Source organism: Orbicella franksi, chromosome 2, assembly GCF_964199315.1.
Source record: "Orbicella franksi chromosome 2, jaOrbFran1.1, whole genome shotgun sequence".
In the NCBI taxonomy this organism is placed as follows: Eukaryota; Metazoa; Cnidaria; class Anthozoa; order Scleractinia; family Merulinidae; genus Orbicella; species Orbicella franksi.
The window spans coordinates 4,457,762-4,475,364 of NC_138146.1; the positions used below are offsets into that span (position 1 = coordinate 4,457,762).

General features: G+C 38.3%; 1 protein-coding gene across 3 annotated transcripts; it reads left to right on the forward strand.

Annotated features, from left to right (window-relative positions):
* Window positions 1–513: 513 nt before the first annotated feature.
* LOC145477817 (melanocortin receptor 5-like) lies at window positions 514–4,328 on the forward strand. 3 transcript variants are annotated; one of them, XM_081455660.1, is made up of 2 exons: window positions 514–820; window positions 2,607–4,328. In XM_081455660.1, the coding sequence occupies exon 2, from the start codon at window positions 2,707–2,709 to the stop codon at window positions 3,628–3,630; it is 924 nt and encodes a 307-aa protein (XP_081311786.1). In that variant the 5' UTR covers window positions 514–820; window positions 2,607–2,706; the 3' UTR covers window positions 3,631–4,328. The 3 variants fall into 3 exon arrangements, with proteins under 3 accessions (XP_081311786.1, XP_081311784.1, XP_081311785.1); XM_081455658.1 differs by lacking the exon at window positions 514–820 and adding an exon at window positions 1,643–1,984; XM_081455659.1 differs by lacking the exon at window positions 514–820 and adding an exon at window positions 1,644–1,679.
* The last annotated feature ends 13,275 nt before the right edge of the window (window positions 4,329–17,603 follow it).

Consider the following 17,603-nt stretch of genomic DNA (forward strand, 5'->3'; position numbering starts at 1 on the left):
TGTTATTGTGAAAGCTTTCAAATTTAAATATATTATTACACCGCAGCTGGGAAGCTGTTTAACTACGGAACATATAGCCATAACCCGGGTTGAATCACGTTTTGTCAATACAACACCAACATCGGAGCTCATATCAGTTTCCGTTTAAAAATAAGAAAATGACGTTATCAAGTCATTCTGCCATGATCGCGCTAAAAGCAGAAAATTTATGAAATATGCACGGACTTCCCTTTTCAACCTGCTGAACGAAAAAACAAACGCAATAATGGAACAATAGTTCAGAGGCTCAATGTCAAATAATTAAGATGTATAGCTTTTCTGTTTGTTATACAGAACAACAGTTTAGTAAAGATTTTCTCTGTTTAGTACTCAACTGTTTAGACAAAGATTATCCCACGAAAGCCTAAACGCGTGTGCGACAATCTCGACTGGCATCATGGGTAGTGATTGTTTATCGTTGCTTGCACGTTTGAAGTTCTCGGAAATTCGGCAAGAGGGAAGGGGAGGGGGGGGGGGGGGGCGGGGGCATGAATACACGTTTTTGTGGTGTTTCCTTCTATCACGCTGAAATACCTTGAGCGTCAGTCAATCACCATTACCCATAACAATGTTGGGCATTGACTCGTACGCTTATACGCTTTTAATCCACGGGACCTGTCTTAAAACAGCTGTGTACTTAGTAGTTCAGCGTCTAAAATTTCCTCTAGGCGGACGTGCATCCATTTCTTAAGAAGAAATAATATATATTTAAAATACTGCAAGCTGTCAAACTCTTCCAAAGACTTACCCGAAGAGGAATCAACAGTAGGCCATTGTAAAGGTGAGAAGCTCTTCTTTTAAGTAATCGCGATAACATTGTAGCCAATCTATGCGTCAAAAATACTATCGAATTTAATCTTCTCAATACACCTGCAACTTCTAATAAGTAAAATGTTGAATTTGGCCTATGTCTCTCCAGCCTATCATATCTTTTAACGCAGCGAACATTTCAAGTTAGACCAATGCTCGAATGCTCGCCAAATAGCTACTCGAACAATTACTTAGCAATTTTTCGAGTTGTATGTGTGAGGGCAAATTTCACTCATTCGCTCCTTTCTTCCCCCCTTCTCTGCTTGCTCCATTTCCTGTGAGACGTTTTTAAATGCGCTAAGCAGAGTGCAAAAGTTGAAGTTCAAATGATTCGCTTTTGAAGGAGGCAACTTTATTAGCCTTTATATCACTTAGTTTTTTATTTAGATGCAACTTCAGTTGAAAAGTAAGGTTGCTGACAATTACCCGAAATAACCATAAGGCCGGTTAAAACTACCAGGTCGTCAGTTTACAAATTGACTATCAGATTCTAATTTTGGTCGGACGCACACAAAACAAACAAAATATAAAATATATCAGAAAGAAAAGAAAAAGAGAGGCGAAAACCATACAAGTTAAAAGAGGAGAAATATCAGATAAATACATTTATGAGATAGTGAGACGTTGAAAAACTGTGATATTATCTCATTTTGTAATATTTAAAGAATTGAATATTAGCTTTGGCGAAAGCTCTGTTTCAGTTTATCGTGAAACTGACAGGTGCTTTAATATATCAGAATCAATAGCATTGCGGATATTAAATTTTCCATTATTAGTTCTGGCTTTGGGAAGATTAAGACGGTTGTAACTTGCTGCAGAAGGACTTGAAGGTAAAAGGTGGCAATTCAGATCGAAGTTGTCGGGTTGGGTGGAGATAACATTACTCACCAAGGATTCGCCTTAAAGGCGATGTTTTTCTTCAAGAAGCTGAATAGCTGAACAGCTCGATTAAACAGGGACCACAGGCTACTATACAAATATGGACTCACATAATTCGGTTGAAAGGGAAAATTTTCATGGTTCTTTCTTTGCACTGAGTAAACCTACATAGGATATAGATAAAATAAAACAGGGCAAAACGAAAGAATTTATGACCGGCAAAAACCGTTGGTTGCTTTTACTATATTGACAGGAGGTGATACTGTTTTACCTGCACTATAGTATTTCTGTTCGCTTTACATACTCCTGCGTAATTAAAGCTAGGACTTGATAGCCTCAGTATACCTTGATGGCTTGCCTTCTTAATGTTATGTGTAGTTTCTATTTTTTAGTCGACTACATGTTGTATAAAAAAAATTACGACGTTTCCTGAAAAAAATTAGGATGCTTTCTTACGTAAAATTGCAAAGAAAATACGGACTTGGCGTGACTTGCTACTTAACACACGCGGCCGAAATAGCATATTATAATTTGGCGACAACAGGCAATCTATTGCGTGTGATCGATCCCCGCAAACTAAATTGTGGTTTTTCAATTTCTCCAAAGATGCCCCAAATTTTACCTGGCAACACCAGATTTGGTAACACCAAATTTTATCCTGTGACAGACATCAAATTCGGCAATATCAGACTTAGTCTAGCGACATCATCAAATTGCATCTAAAATTCCGAAAATTTCGAAATATGGAAACAGATGCTTAAAATAAGAAAAACTTACCAACATAAATTAAAGTAAAATCACGTTTGCGAAAGCTAGTCGAAAAGATCCCCAACCCAGGCCACCTTAATGACTGTGATTGTTCAATTTTTTATCAACAGGAAGCTCGTTTGAACACTGTTACAACCCAAGCCGTGAAGCGATAGAAGAGGCTATTTTCCTGAAAAGCCTGAGATTGGACCAAATATTATCAAGAATAAAATGGCAAACTTAACAGGAAAGTTAAACCACACCACAATTCAAGAATGGTCTTGCGCGACACGTCGTTATGGAATTGATGAAAAAATATTTATTGTAACGTTAAATATTCTTCTATCTCCCACTGCATTTCTGGGGAATATCCTGATCGTTGCTGCTCTTCAAAAGGTGTCCACTTCCCTTCACTTACCATCCAGACTTCTGTTTCGTTGCCTTGCGGTCACCGATCTCTGTGTGGGACTTACTGCACAGCCTTTAATCGTCAGCTATTTAATGTCTGCAGACAATTCCAAACGTTGTTACTATCTTAGGATCCTTTTCTATACAATAGGTGGATATTTTTCTGCTGTGTCGTGCTTAACATTGGCAGCAATAAGTATAGATAGACTGCTCGCTCTGTTGTTTGGCCTAAGATACAGACAGGTTGTGACTTTGAGAAGGGCACGGGTTGTTGTGATGGTTTGTTGGTTTTGCTGCGGCTCTGTTGTAGTCGTATTTATTTATAGCGAACACATCGCTCAAGCCTTCACATCTTTAATCCTGTTACTGTGTGTCGCAGCCTCAACCTTCTGTTACACGAAAATTTATCTCAAACTTCGACATCAACAAAATCAAGTACAGGACTTTGTTCATCGAGGACGAACGAAAAAAGGAGGCACACCACTGAATATAGCTCGATATAAAAAGACTGTGTCCAGTGCATTGTGGTTGCAGATGACATTAGTTGTTTGTTATCTTCCATTTGGCATAGCCGTTACCATATTTGCCATTACTGGATTGTCTACGCCATCTTTTGACTTCACTTGGGATGTATCGTTATCTTGTCTTTTGTTTAACTCAACTTTGAACCCATTTCTGTATTGCTGGAAGATGAAGGAAGTAAGACAATCAGTGAGGAACACTATAAAAAATATCTGCTGCTCGTGAAGTTAACTGCGGTCTGATACTGAATCAAAAGCAGTTTATAATCGAACCTTTCTTTATGGACACCTCCATAATGGGACAGCTCTATACAGTTCGTTTGTTCCCATGAAAACCAGAATTCAGACTCAGAGCCTCTGTATAGCAGGGTTAAAAAATACATTGAAATGTAGCTGACAAAAAATGTTAACCTACTACTACAGGAGCAACAAGTTAATGAGCCAGTGGCAATGCAAACGTCGGGTTTGCATGCAGTTGTTTGACGATTCAGTAAGGCCATTTCCAAGAATGTTGACCGGATTTCTCCCACCACATCATGTCAACCCATTGAAACCTCTTTATCACAAACGCAAAACTGGGCAGAACTCAAGTAATGTCGTAATTATGAAGGTTTTGGTATTTAAGAGATATATGATCTATGAACGGTGGTTCCTCTGGCACTAAGTAAACAGTAGTCCAAGTATCGTTATGTGAGAACCAGCACTCTGAGGGCAGCTGAAAGGTCATCAGAATTGATGAAATGATCGACTTGGGTACATAACAGTTTGCATACATCACGATATTGTCATTTTAAAAAGGTATAGCCATCAGTTACGAGAATAAAGGAGGAAAGACAATAAGATTTTACAATTGGAAGTTGGCTGCAAAAATAGTAATATTCAGAAGAATTTTCCCAGACATTTGTTTCGAAAACGTAACTAAATTTGCACACTTGAAAGGTTGTAAAGCTAAGTGATGTTCTGAATTTACATTGTATTTGGAATTTATATGTCGTGTTAGTACATGATCAATCATTGAAGTTAAGCATGGAAGAATAAAAAAGTTGTAACAAATGCATGTAAGGATTCAAATCACGCTGGTCTTTGATTTCTTATTGCTAGTTTTTACTGTCATGCCATTAAAAATAAAAGAAGTAACCGCTCAATAAATGAAGTCAAGATTTAGATTTGTGCTTGTTTTGCTATACGCGCCTTATTTGGCAAAATCATTTTCAACTAAATTCATAGAGCTTGGTATGGGGAGGCCATGTTGGTGTATCTTGGAGGGGCACAAATATGGCGGCCGTGAAGTAACAGAAAATACGTTTTGCCATTTAAACGAAAAGTTATCACTCTAGAGCTCCTAATGCAAGGGCCGTTCATTTAGAAAAAACGTGGACGATAGGTCATCTTTGACATACGCCACAGCCGTCCGGGTCTCCATTTTCCGCAACGCAGAAACTTGGAAATATTCAAACGTGCTCTATTAGGAAACGAGGAGCCCTGTCAAGCTGAAACTTTATAAAACCTCAAGTTCTTATTAATTAGAGGGTCGTTATGTCTAAAGAAACTAAACCTTTGTTGATTTTTGACTGTGGAATATGACAACGTCCCATGAAAACCGGGAACTGGCCGCAGTACAAGTAAAAGCCAGTTTACAGGGCTTTTTCTAGACCATCACCCACCCCAGGTGATAGTTGTTTTTTCGTTCAATAGTGCCTCCATGTCCTTGGTATCCCTTGTTTGTCCCGGGTCTAGAGGGTGGAGATTTCCATTGAAAGGTGCATTATTTCAATAAACTTAAACGAAAAAATACTAATCAAAGGCCTTAACATTTCAGGCTTTGATTTCAGAACTGCTAAAGTTGTGTGCATAACTGCGACAATTAATATGTCTTCATAAAATTACTGACTTGCAGTTCGCGACGCACAGGTGCCACGGAAGGTGACCGTATGGAGCTTAATTTAAGTTAAGCTAAGTTACTTTTTACCCGGCCGGCGTGCAATCGCTGGGTACGATATTAAAACAAGAAGTAAAAGTAATAATATAACAAGTATATAACTGGATATTTATTTTTCTTCACGTTTTTTGTGTCATATGATTACTCTTCAAGTGTTTACTAACGTTATTGGCAGACATTATGTTCATCGTAATAATCTATCAAATATTTCATTTGCACGCGATTGCTCTAAACGCGTGACGTAGTAGAGCGTGTCTCAGAGAAAACTAGGGAATATCCACGTGACTTTCCCAAATTCCGAGTGTTGCGAAAAATATTTGAAGGGAAATAAGCACAATAGCCCCCATTTGACTTTAAAAATGTGTTCGGATATTTCTCCTTGGACATTATCTGAAAGCTTACAGTTTTCCGAGAGCTTTGCTCTCGGAAAACTGTTCGCTTCTCGAAACTGATCATGCCCAAGAGCGAATATGCGACCATCGTTTTGCCCCAAATGGAAGTTACTGTTTATTGAAGCTTACTGCTTGTCATGTTCCAGTAACGCAGAGAACATTCTGAATAAGACGAATATTCGAGTGTTCGCCAAATAGCTTTTTTAGTGGTTATTTCAGTGTTACTATTCACCTCTGAGCAAACGGAGAGTAACAAAATGGCTTCCCGTTTCCCTTCGGTTACCGAGAAGCAAATTTTATTGAGAACGAGGCAGCTGTTCCGAACAATAAAAAAATGGCCGCAATTAAAGTTTGGTTTGACTGTATTTAATGGTTGGTTGCTTAATCTCTCAGAACTCAAATTTTAAGGCATAAAAAGGTACAATGCCTTGTTTACGTGAATTTATATGAGTAAAAGAAATTAAACGTTTACTGTTTTGCGGCATGGTTTTAACAGCAAGAAAAAAAAGAAAACAACTGGGTCATTTTTTTTTAGCTTTATCGAAACAACGTCGAAACACATATCCAACAAAAAGTAATCTTAAAATATTACGGATTGTCAGTTCGTCGGGTACTGGACTGCTGGCTGAAGCAGGGATTATAAGGCTATACTATTCAGACTAGAATGGATTGGGGGACCAGGCTAGGCATGAGTGCGGCACTCGCACTTGACTGACCCTAAGAGAAAAGACCGGCTGCCAGCTGCCTAGCTGGATACAGGTGCCAAGGAAGTTAAATTTAATAGACTTGTCGTCATTTATTTGGTTGTTTTGCCATGTTGAATATCAGAAGGAGTCACAACAAGGCTTATCTCTCCCGTGAGGAGTTTAACTGAAGTCACTGTTCTTCCCAGCGTCCAGTCTCTGGATATATAATTCAACAAGAACAACAAGAACAACAAGAACAACAAGAACAACAAAAAAAACAGGTAAACTTGGAATATTTTTCTCCAAGTTTTTTTTTTCTGTCTAATTACTACATTATAATATATTTAGAAATAAGATGCACCACGGACTTTAATGTAATTGATAGGTAAAGTGGGCATTAATTGTCGCTGAGAAAAAAGCCTGACTTAATTAGAGTGGTCGAACACAGTTTTTTGATACTTGTGTTTCATTCACCTTTTTTCTCTAATACCCTTGATTCTTTGGTCACCAAAAATGGCAACACGCAAGTTAACCAAACAAATTTCGTTTTCTTTTTTATATAAGCTGGCGTATGTGCTGTTGCCATGTCAACAGAAATAAAATATAAACAGGCCTTAAAAATTATAATGAGTAGTTCTGGAGAAATTAGCCTCTTCCATGCGTTCAGTTATTTGGGGCGCAACGGTAAAAACGGCGAGCGAAAAAACAGGAGAGAAGCGCGGCGAGAGAAAGCGATAAAACAAAAGGTTGTTCCTGTATACCAGAATCTGGTATACCCTCTGATTGGTTCATTTTGACAGGTTTTGCCGACACTCTAGCGTTACTGACGCACATGGGAAATGCGAGGTGGCAACGGTCAGTGTAAAATGGGGTTGACGGGCCTCCACGACTCCTACAGTTCGTGAGATTTGTACATTTGCCGCTCTCTTTTCGGTCTCTCGACCTTTCTTTACTTCACACGTGATCATGAAGGGTACTTTATATTGTGTTATTAAGGCCCGACTGTTTGCCTAGAACATTTTGCAAGTACAGTATATTGCTTCTTATCACGGATATCATATTTATCTTCGTCACATTTTTCTCGTACAAAATCGTCGATAAAGAACGCCGTGTTTTCCAGTAGATTCCTGTCGATTTCCAGAGTACGTGTTAGCAAGCGTCGCGGAAGGAGTATCTCCAGTCGGCGTTCTAATAAGGGGGTGAATAGGGGTATGCAAACCCGCCGCTCCGTGTCTTTTTTTCACCAAATCCGTTGATCCGCCAATATTTTTGTTCAAATCCGAAACCACAAACACATATGTAAACAGAAGTGTAAAAGGTCAAAGGTAAACTGGTAAATGTGAATGCCATTGTTGATTTCGCACAAATAGTAAAGAATAAGGCAGCATGCTTGATGACTATAACACAGTGAAATTCCAATAACAGTCTCACACCTGAGTTTAAATGAGCTCCGTTTGAAAAAAAGAAATAATTTGGATGAACTCATTAACATACCCACCAAGGCTGAAGAAAGATCTATGTTCCAAATTTCATTTAGGACCCAAGATCCGAACATCAAGGTAGGCACAATCCGGAATCCGGCCCAATATTCAGAGCTGATCCAAGATCCACTGTGTTTTCAAAATCCGCGAATCCGCTCGATTTACCCCCAAAATCCACAATCCGTGCGCTTTTTAATCTCTTTCTTCAATCCCCGAGAATAATTTCTCAACACATCTGCTGACAACTGAAAACCACAAGACGGCGTTCATGTTACTGGTCCCTGTAAGCGGTCTATAAGTGGGCGAAAGGACCTTTTTTAAGTTTGCCCACAGGCGTTCTTTCGCTTTCTCTCGCCGCGCTTCTCCCCTATTTTTTTTGCTGGCCGTTTTTCGCTTTGCGCCCGAACTAATTGAACGCCTGGAAGATGGTATCAAGAAATAGGCGTATTTCCGAGAGAACTATTCCGCATTCAATCGCAATTTTCTGACTTACTACGCATGCGCTGTATTTCACTGGGTTCTTCGTTAACAAAGAAAAATCTGGGAATTGTTGGGTTCTTTGCATCGTTACGTTTTCTAACATACCTTTTTAAGAAAAGACAAACAGTTATTAAATACACTGTGCTCAATAATGAACAAAAATAACACTTATAGCGCAGGCATTGAGCAAATAAACTGATCGCTGTATCAACACCATGTTTGTTTTTGTAATCCAAACATCCGGATATTTTTTGAATATTTGGAAGTTTCCGAGATATTTAGAAAATATTAAAATATTTAGAAAAGGCTAGGTGAACATTGGTCAATATTCACAGAGACGAAGTCGAGATGAATATTCACCAATGTTCACTGAGCCTGAGGCGAATAATTGTTTTAGTATAATTTTCAGAGGTGAATATCAAGGTCTACAAAATAACAGACTAAAACATAAAACACAGACGCAATTCTTAAAGGCCTTGAATACGAGTTTTTGAAAAGATTTTTGGTCCAAAGGCAACAGCGGTCATTTTGAAACTTCTCCATCCTTTCAAATATCCTGGACTTGGAGTGATGTCTTTTGAATAAATGATAACTTTATTCAGCAACTGTCCGCCATGTTTACTTGTCGAGATGGCAAAGATGGCGAGCTTAGTAACCAAGCTGTAGCGGGGTGAATATAACGTCATATGATGAGCTTTTCGGACCAATCACGACAGAATGTCGAATTCTTATATTCACCTCTGGAAATTCTACTTATTAGAAATATTCATAGGTTTTTTTGGCTGAGCCCTGTGTTTCCTCGCTATTCCCTTGAAATAATGCTCAGTTTTACGCCAGAAAATTTCGGCCTAAGTGATTCAAACTCGGTGTATTTTTAAGACAAAAATAAAAGATATTCTTATTCTTAGTCTTCGAGATATTTAAAACATTTGTTGTGATATTTAGGAGGTTTTTGGAGAATTTCCGGAAAGATATATCTAGGCCATTTTACGTGATGTTTGTGGAAAGGCTTAGCTGAATCACATTAAAACTGTGTTCGGCCACCTTAATACACCCTCGACTTAAGAAAATTGCGCCTTTATTAGAAGGATATATATTTTTCAGTTACAATTAAAACAGTCTTATAATAAACAAAGCTGAATAATTTAAACTTGTAAATAGTGAAGTCAAACGTCAGACGCTCGTGATCGGTAAAAATAACTAACAAAAACTTTCAAATTCAAATATCTTATGATACTGCAGCTGTTTGAAGCTGTTTAAGAAACATCGTCAAAACACCGGTTCACTTAAGTTTCGTCCATAGAAGACCAGCATAGGATCTCGGGTTTCTTTGCGTTCGTAAAGGTAAGAGTTCCCATTTGCAAATTAGAAAATGACATTATCAAGTCATTCTGCTAATGATTGCGTTGAAAGATAGAAATTTATGAAATGTGGACCTCTTCTTTTCCTCCTGCTGGTGAACGGAAAAAAAAAACCCCGAAAGATTATGAAACAACAATTAAAAGCCAATACTGGTGGTCCTGTTGATACAACTAAGCTGGCAGAGTCGCTATACCTATGACTAGCTTCAGCTTTTTTGCTTTACATGTGACAGTTTCAGTATGATTTGATTTCCGGGAATTGTAAGGAGACCGGATAAGCTAAATTTTCGCTAAAGTAAATAACAGAAAAACCGTCTCGATAGATCCGTCAACTGTTGGGTCAGTTATTTCTTGAAGGGGCTGTATTTATTGGAGATCGTTTATACTATTACAGTAGGGGTATGGTATGGTCCTTGCGAGCATTTGCGAGCATGCGAACAGTGCGTTTATTTTTCCAAGCACGAGCAGTGATCAAATTTGCCTTGCGAGCAGCGAGCACTTTAGAAAAAACCAGATGGTGAGCAGCGAGTGCTTTGGAAATTATTCTCTAGTCGGAATCTTTTTTCAGGAAACGTTGTTTTGCGCCAAGTAATCTGGCTGACACCTCCAAAACAGGAAAATAGGCGCAAAGCTACAGGCAACATATACGTGTTAAGAGTCCCTGTCCATAAAAATGGAAAATAACTCGGCAAGGGTCAAAAATTCGATTTCGCTCATATTTTCATGGTAGATAGGCTAGGGCATGACAAAAACTACTGGATAGTTTTTTTGCCAAAATATCCTTTTATTTCAAAGAAATATGCAAATTACCAAATTCCGTTAAAATCGTCATTTAACGCACCATTTTATTACAGAAGTTTGAGAGCCTCGCATGCAAAACCACATCATTCTTCCGTCTTTAAAACACTCAAATATTTTTGTGCAATGTTTAAATGTGTACTGTGTTGATTTTAGGGAATGTTGCGTTGTCTTTTTGGGTGCAAAATAATTAAATTTCGAAGACATGTATTTTATTCACTTAAAAGTACTTCGTGAATATAATTAATTTTCACTATGTGCGAAACCTTCAAATGGATCAAGCTTCTGGTGGTTGAATCGCAGAAGGATGGTCTACAGATTCCTGTAAAAATTTCTTTGGGCAAATGATTGTGAGCGACGCGAGAGCTTTTCAAAGTACGTCAAAAATGCAAATATTTGACCATCCGTCGTCAAATTTCAATTTCCGGGTTAGACGTATATTTTAGCATGCGCCGCATGATTTGACATATGTTAAATTGAAATAGACACAGAGCTGATAATTTCGAAATGTTCTAACCTCATTTGCTGTAAAAGGCAGGTGCAAAACGGATTTGACGTGTTTCTCTCACCATTCGTCGCACATAAAGCAGAAGTTTGCTTTTGTTTACATAACGTCCGATGTACATCGCCAACTGTGAACTTATTTAACGGTCGAATACCATGAATCTGTGACCCTCTTTCGACACATATGATCACCACTGCATCTAAGTCTAAAACGGCTGAGTCATTTGTAGATAGTTGCTTGCTTTGCACTACACCAAAATATTACGTTTGATCATCATGGTTTGATGGCTTGAATCCTTGTTTGCAGCGGTTCCTTGTTCGTCACGCAATGCTGTCATCCCCTTTTAGGGGGTAGCGGTAGGACAATTTCTATCCTAATACGTAAGGCTCCGTAAGGCTTGGAATCACTGGGAGCACACAATCGTGTTGAGTAGGAAGAGATTGAATTAAGAAATGAAAAGAATGAATAGTTTACCATTGCCCCTGTTGTTATCTTTTACTCTACCACCGCTACCTACATGCCCTGCGTAATACTGTAACGCTAAACTCATACCCAGGTCTTTTCGCGCTATGCAATTATTTTTGGTTTACATGTAATACAGTGGGCTACCCTTGGGGAAATGGGTGGTGACCGCTTAATGGGGGTAACCGCTTAAATAGAGGTTGGTGTACCTTGAATATTTAATTTGTCACTGTCGGGCTATAAATTACTTGGTGAACATTCAAGACAATCATGATAGACGTGTGTCTGAATTATCACTCGTCATGCACCTTCAATTTCAGACTCTTAACTGCCATCGCCGTTTCCAAAACAAAGTTCTTAAATTTTGGGTGGCCGCTTAATAGGGGTAAAGACAATAATGAAACCCTTATCGGAATGACCAAATGGTGGCCGCGGAGGTAACCGGTCAATAGGTGTTTTATTTATAATATTTTACTCACGATAATTTTGAACTGTATTGACAACAACATACCAATGCCTCGCCACTAAGCAAACAAAATACGCCAAATAAAATGGCATGGCCAGGGCTATTTACTCACGTAATTACTAATTAAATTTAGTCTGTTTTTCTCACGAATTAGACACGTTGTGATTTCCTATTTTTATTTCAGCTAGTTCTTGCTTCATTGATCTATAATTTGCTTATGGCGATTTTCTTAAAATTCTAGTGAGTACAGGCACTAGCTTTATCAGCTGTTGTCTGAAACGTCAGAACGTACAACAAACATGATGTGGAACGACGCCTCGTACACTATAGAACGCGATTATATAAATATACACATATTATTATATATGTGAACAAACAGATGAACAATGATTAAATTGTTTCAGTTATCCCGAGAGTACTCTATACAAAATAGATCAAAATGTGCAGCATATGCCGTGACAGCATTGCGTGACGAACAAATCACGGCTGTAAGATTGTGCTGCGCCGACACGCTTATCAGCAATGGTCAGCAATCGATCAAACGCAATATTTTGGCGAAGCGTAAAGCAAGCAACTATCTACAAACGACTCAGCCGTTTTAGACTTAGATGCAGTGATGTTCATAAGCGCAGAAAGATGGTCACAGATTCATAGTATTCGACCAATAATAGGTTGACAGTAGGCGATGTACATCGGACGTTAACCTTGTGTAAACAAAAGCGAACTTCTGCTTTATGTGCGACGAATGGTGAGAGATCGACTAGAAACACGTCAAATCGGCTTTGGACCTGCCTTTTACAACAAATAAGGTTAGAACATTTCGAAATAATCAGCTCTGTGTCCATTTCAACTTATTATAGGTCAAGTCGTGTGGCACATGCTAAAATATACGTCTAACCCGTAAATTGAAATTTGACGACGATGGTCAAATATTTGCATTTTTGACGTACTTTGAAAAGCTCTCGCGTCGCTCACAATCATTTGCCCAAAGAAATTTTTACAGGAATCTGTAGACCATCCTTCTGCAATTCAACCACCAGAAGCTTGATCCATTTGAAGGTTTCGCACATAGTGAAAATTAATTATATTCAAGAAGTACTTTTAAGTGAATGAAATACATGTCTTCGAAATTTAATTATTTTGCACCCAAAAAGACAACGCAACATTCCCTAAAATCAACCCAGTACACATTTAAACATTGCACAAAAATATTTGAGTGTTTTAAAGACGAAAGAATGATGTGGTTTTGCATGCGAGGCTCTCAAACTTGCTTAATAAAATGGTGCGTCAAATGACGATTTCAATGGAATTTGGTAATTTGCATATTTCTTTGAAATAAAAGGATATTTTACCAAAAAAACTATCCAGTAGTTTTTGTCATGCCCTAGCCTGTCTACCATAAGAATATTAGCGAAATCGAATTTTCGACCCTTGCCGCGAAATTAAGAATTTGTCTGATTTTTACAGGCAGGCACTCTTAAGATCTTATGCGGTTCAACCAATCCTAGCAGTCACAGCCAATTATACCTTGCTTGATGCTGTTTGATGCCAAATTACGTCACGTATCTTCACATGAGTCAGTGGGTGGACGCTCAAGGAGATCTTACAAGCACGTAGGGTAACTCCAGCACTAGAGTTACCCTACCAAGAGGTTCAAAGACAGCCTGCAATTACAAGCGAAATTTTTCCTGTAGGATTTACCCTATTACCCGAGACAACCTTGGAAGGTCACACTTGACACTCTTTTTTTTTTTTTTTATAGGAATATTGTTTTTTCCGACCAAGGCGGAATATTCTTATTTTTCTGTCGATTTTTGACTGAAAATGTATTTTTTGCGTATGGCATTTCTGTTTTCGAATGGGTCTAGGGTCTAGACTGCGAGTAATTTTGGAGCCAGCCTGCAGGCATCAGAGCATCGAACATACGGCTAGTGCTGTTTATGTTGCTTTTTGGCTAGTTTTGCCGTTTAGAGAAGGAGGGATTTTATACGTAGCTTTTATTAACCAAGCAGGAGGTCTGTATGGGAAAATCTTGACCGAGGTCGTGGGTACAGACCGAACGTAAACGTAGTGAGGTCTGTACACACGACCGAGGTCAAGATTCTCCTACACAGACCGACTAAGCTCAGTTAATAAGATGTTTACTATATGGCAAACAAGAACTGTTTAATTCGTTTCATGTAACTGTGGCTTATACTAGCTGACTGACCGAACGGCGATGAGCTGAACTTAAATCTGCCAAAGTTTGCTCGTTCTCTTAACTGTTTTCTTCTCATCAGGCTTTTCGGCACTTCACTAATATTTTAGGCAAAAAATTTCGATACTCTTATATTTTAGTTTGCAGCTTGTTCACCGCAAAATGTAACCGGTCTAGATGCCGGTCTAGATGGGAAAATCTAGACCGCGGTCAAAATCCATTTCAGCCAATCAGATTCGTAAATTCAGTAGTTCCCAGTCCTTATGAGACACAACCATATAATAAGGTTTAGTTAAAAACATATAATTGTGTTGTATTTACAGATTTCCGACAAAAAAAAAAAAGAAAAAGAAAAATGATATTCCTGTCAAAATCTCAGCCTCGGGTTTATTCTTAAAATATTCTTAAAATTTCGCAAATTTGAGCCTCGATATTCTTGGAAAACATATTCTTATAAAAGAGGAGAGAGTCGTTAACCTGATAAACAACACACGCAACCGATAATAATTTTATTGCCAAAATCTGTTCCACTTGAATTACGTGGTTTATCAGTTCTACTGAAATCGCTTCAATTTCTAAGCTCAATTTAAATCCCAGACAGTTATTTTTTCTTTAGTTTGGGATTAATTTGACAGCAAAACTATAAACACTTCTGCAATCGACTATTTTAGCGACGATAGCGACTATTTCGGTCGCAAAAAGCTGTTATTCGAGACATTTTCAATCCAAAGCAAAACTAAAACAATATGTTGATTAATACAATGTTTCTTAAGTCAGATTTGTTTGGTTTCTGGTATCTTATCATATTTTGATTCTTGGAGTCCCGAAAAAAGTTTTCCCGGGTAGGCGACTTGTCCCCCGTTTAAAAGGCAGGTAAGGTAACCCTGGCGCTAGGGTAACCCCACCTGCCTTGTAAACACGTCCATGACAAAAAGAGTGCTAGGGTAAACCTCTTGGTAGGGTAACTCTATAATGAGCGACGAAAGTAGTTGAAACACTTTTAGAAAATGGCGCTTTACGATTTTTAAGCACTTATTCCACTTTATTTGCATCTAGCGTTAACTCTCTGATGTAGTAGTGACATGGAAGATATGTTTTTTGGTTATATAATTCTTAGTAAATGTAAACAATGTGGCATTTAGTCTAACAAGCATTACGGGTTTCGGTTTCGATGATCGGCAAACTGGTTTGCCACTGATTGACTGAAAAAGATTCAACGCAATGAAACTTTCTGGATCTAACCAATTGCAGCCATACAGCTCTGACAAGCTCTGAAGGTCGAATAGTAATAATAATCTTGCATACGGCCAGCGCGCCTGAAATTTGAATTGACCAATCAGAATTCAGCAGGTAGGAAAAACTTTAATGTCCTGACGCCAATGTAAGTTAACAGGAAAGCTAAAATCAGGCAACTTTTCTCTGAAGATGGTATTGAATATTCACGAAAAGGGATTTACAATTCCAAAAACCACATCAGATTGTAAAAAGTGAAAAATATGAAACAGTTTTGTGTCTCCAAGCTTCTTATTTGGCGCCAAAAATGGGTCGCCGGCGTCCGGCGTGGCAACTCGCTCGTAGTTCGTCGAGTGTCGCCAGGTAGGATCATAGTTGTGTTATTTTGAAAAAATATGCCGTTCCTCGTCAAATTAAACGCGGAATTCTCCAGCTAACTATTAGAAGAGGCCAAAGCAACTTTAGCATTGTCTTTATTTTTGTTAGCTGCGAAGAACAAGGCTATTATTGTTTATTGTGTCGTTTCGGTAGGACAGCTCAGTTTGACTGCAGCTCACGGTACTGCGGGCGCAGCTGCTGTATGCTTGGTGTTACTTTCTATCATTGCGTATGCCTTTCGCGAATAATTCTTACACGTTCCAACAAAACGAGGAAGCATGCTTCCAGAAACATGCATATTTTCTCAATGTTTCCCAGTTTTGCCATGGGGGTAACATTGTTTCCGGCGTCAATTTTTGTTTCCAAGATGCAAATTATGCTTACGCTACACGGCAGAGAACTTTCACGAGAATCCGAGTATGCGAGCAATTGCAAAAATGTTTCGAGCACGAGCAAGCGAGCACTCATCTACTTTTTACGAGCAATTCGAGCAAAGGCCAAATGTTGCGAGCACTCTTAAATTGAATGGGACCATTCGATACCCCTTACATACTTCTAACTTACAGTTGAGCAGGAACGAGGTTGTAGTCAGTTCTCTTGAACGGGAGAAAAAACAAAAATAACCTGAAATCCAGCGGCGAAATAAGAAAGAAAGGTGCGGCATTGCTTTGCATTTATAATAAAACGATACTTCTTCCATGTCATGAAAGCTTAGTCCTTAGCCTTTGCCGCAAGTAGTATTGGTTTACTTCATGAGCAAATTTAGACAATGACTCAGCGGAAGTTTACTAATCATAAAGTCCTCACCATCAATAAGGCCTTTCCACAAATATCGCGTAAAGTCGCCTGAATATCTTTCCGAAAATTCTCAAAAATATCCCTAAATATCACATCAAACGTTCCAAATATCTCAAAAACCCTCTAAATATCTCTTATTTTTGTCGTAAAAATAGGCCAATTTTGAATCACTTAGGCAGAAATTTTCAAAATTTTCTTGCAGTATAGTAGTGAGTGTTGAGAAAGAAGCTTTAGGCGCTTCGATGTTACCAGTATCTGTCATTTTCGAAAATTACTCTCTCAGCGCTTTTAGCAATATGGAATACATTTTTCGAGCAGACAATAATTGCTGAACTCGAGTGTTTGTGTCGTAAAACTGAGTATTGTTTCAAGGGGAAAGCAAGGAAAACACAGGACTCAGCCAAAAAAAAAAAAAACAAATAAAATTTCTAAACATCCCTTAAATCTCTAAATATCTTAATATTTTCTAAATATCTCGAAGATTTCTAAATATTCCAAAAAATATCCGGATCTTTGTGGAAAGGCCTTCTGTCAACCGTTTACCCGAGACAGATGCAGCTGCGGGAGCGAACTAAAGATGTGTTTTGAATATTTTTCATTCATTGTAAAACTTTAAATAAATACTTTTCCGCTTTTGATAGCTTATTGCTTCTCGAAATATTACAGTTCAAGATAACATCAGTTTCAAATTAAAGCAAGACAATAAATTAGTGCATAGCAAATCTTCTTGATGTTTTGTTCAATGTCTGTCGACAGTTTCGCAGGAACTAAAATTCAAAAGAATGTTAAAAATACAAACATTTAAAGAGCTAGTAAAACTTAGTAACTGGTGAAATTTGTGGCTCTTTGGGCGAAATATTCGAGGAGAAATTGACTTTCAAAAACTGCAAAATGTCTGGGTGGCAAAAGCGCTAATGAGCTCATACATTCTTGGTAAAATTTTGAGTTTTTAAACCCGCATCGCACAAAAATATTCAATACATCGGGCTCAAATTCCTTGGGACAGTTAACAATGCTGTGCCC

What these genes read in the sequence shown, in the direction of transcription:
- LOC145477817 (XM_081455660.1), top strand. Translation starts at nt 2,707, where the DNA reads ATGGCAAACTTAACAGGAAAGTTAAACCACACCACAATTCAAGAATGG.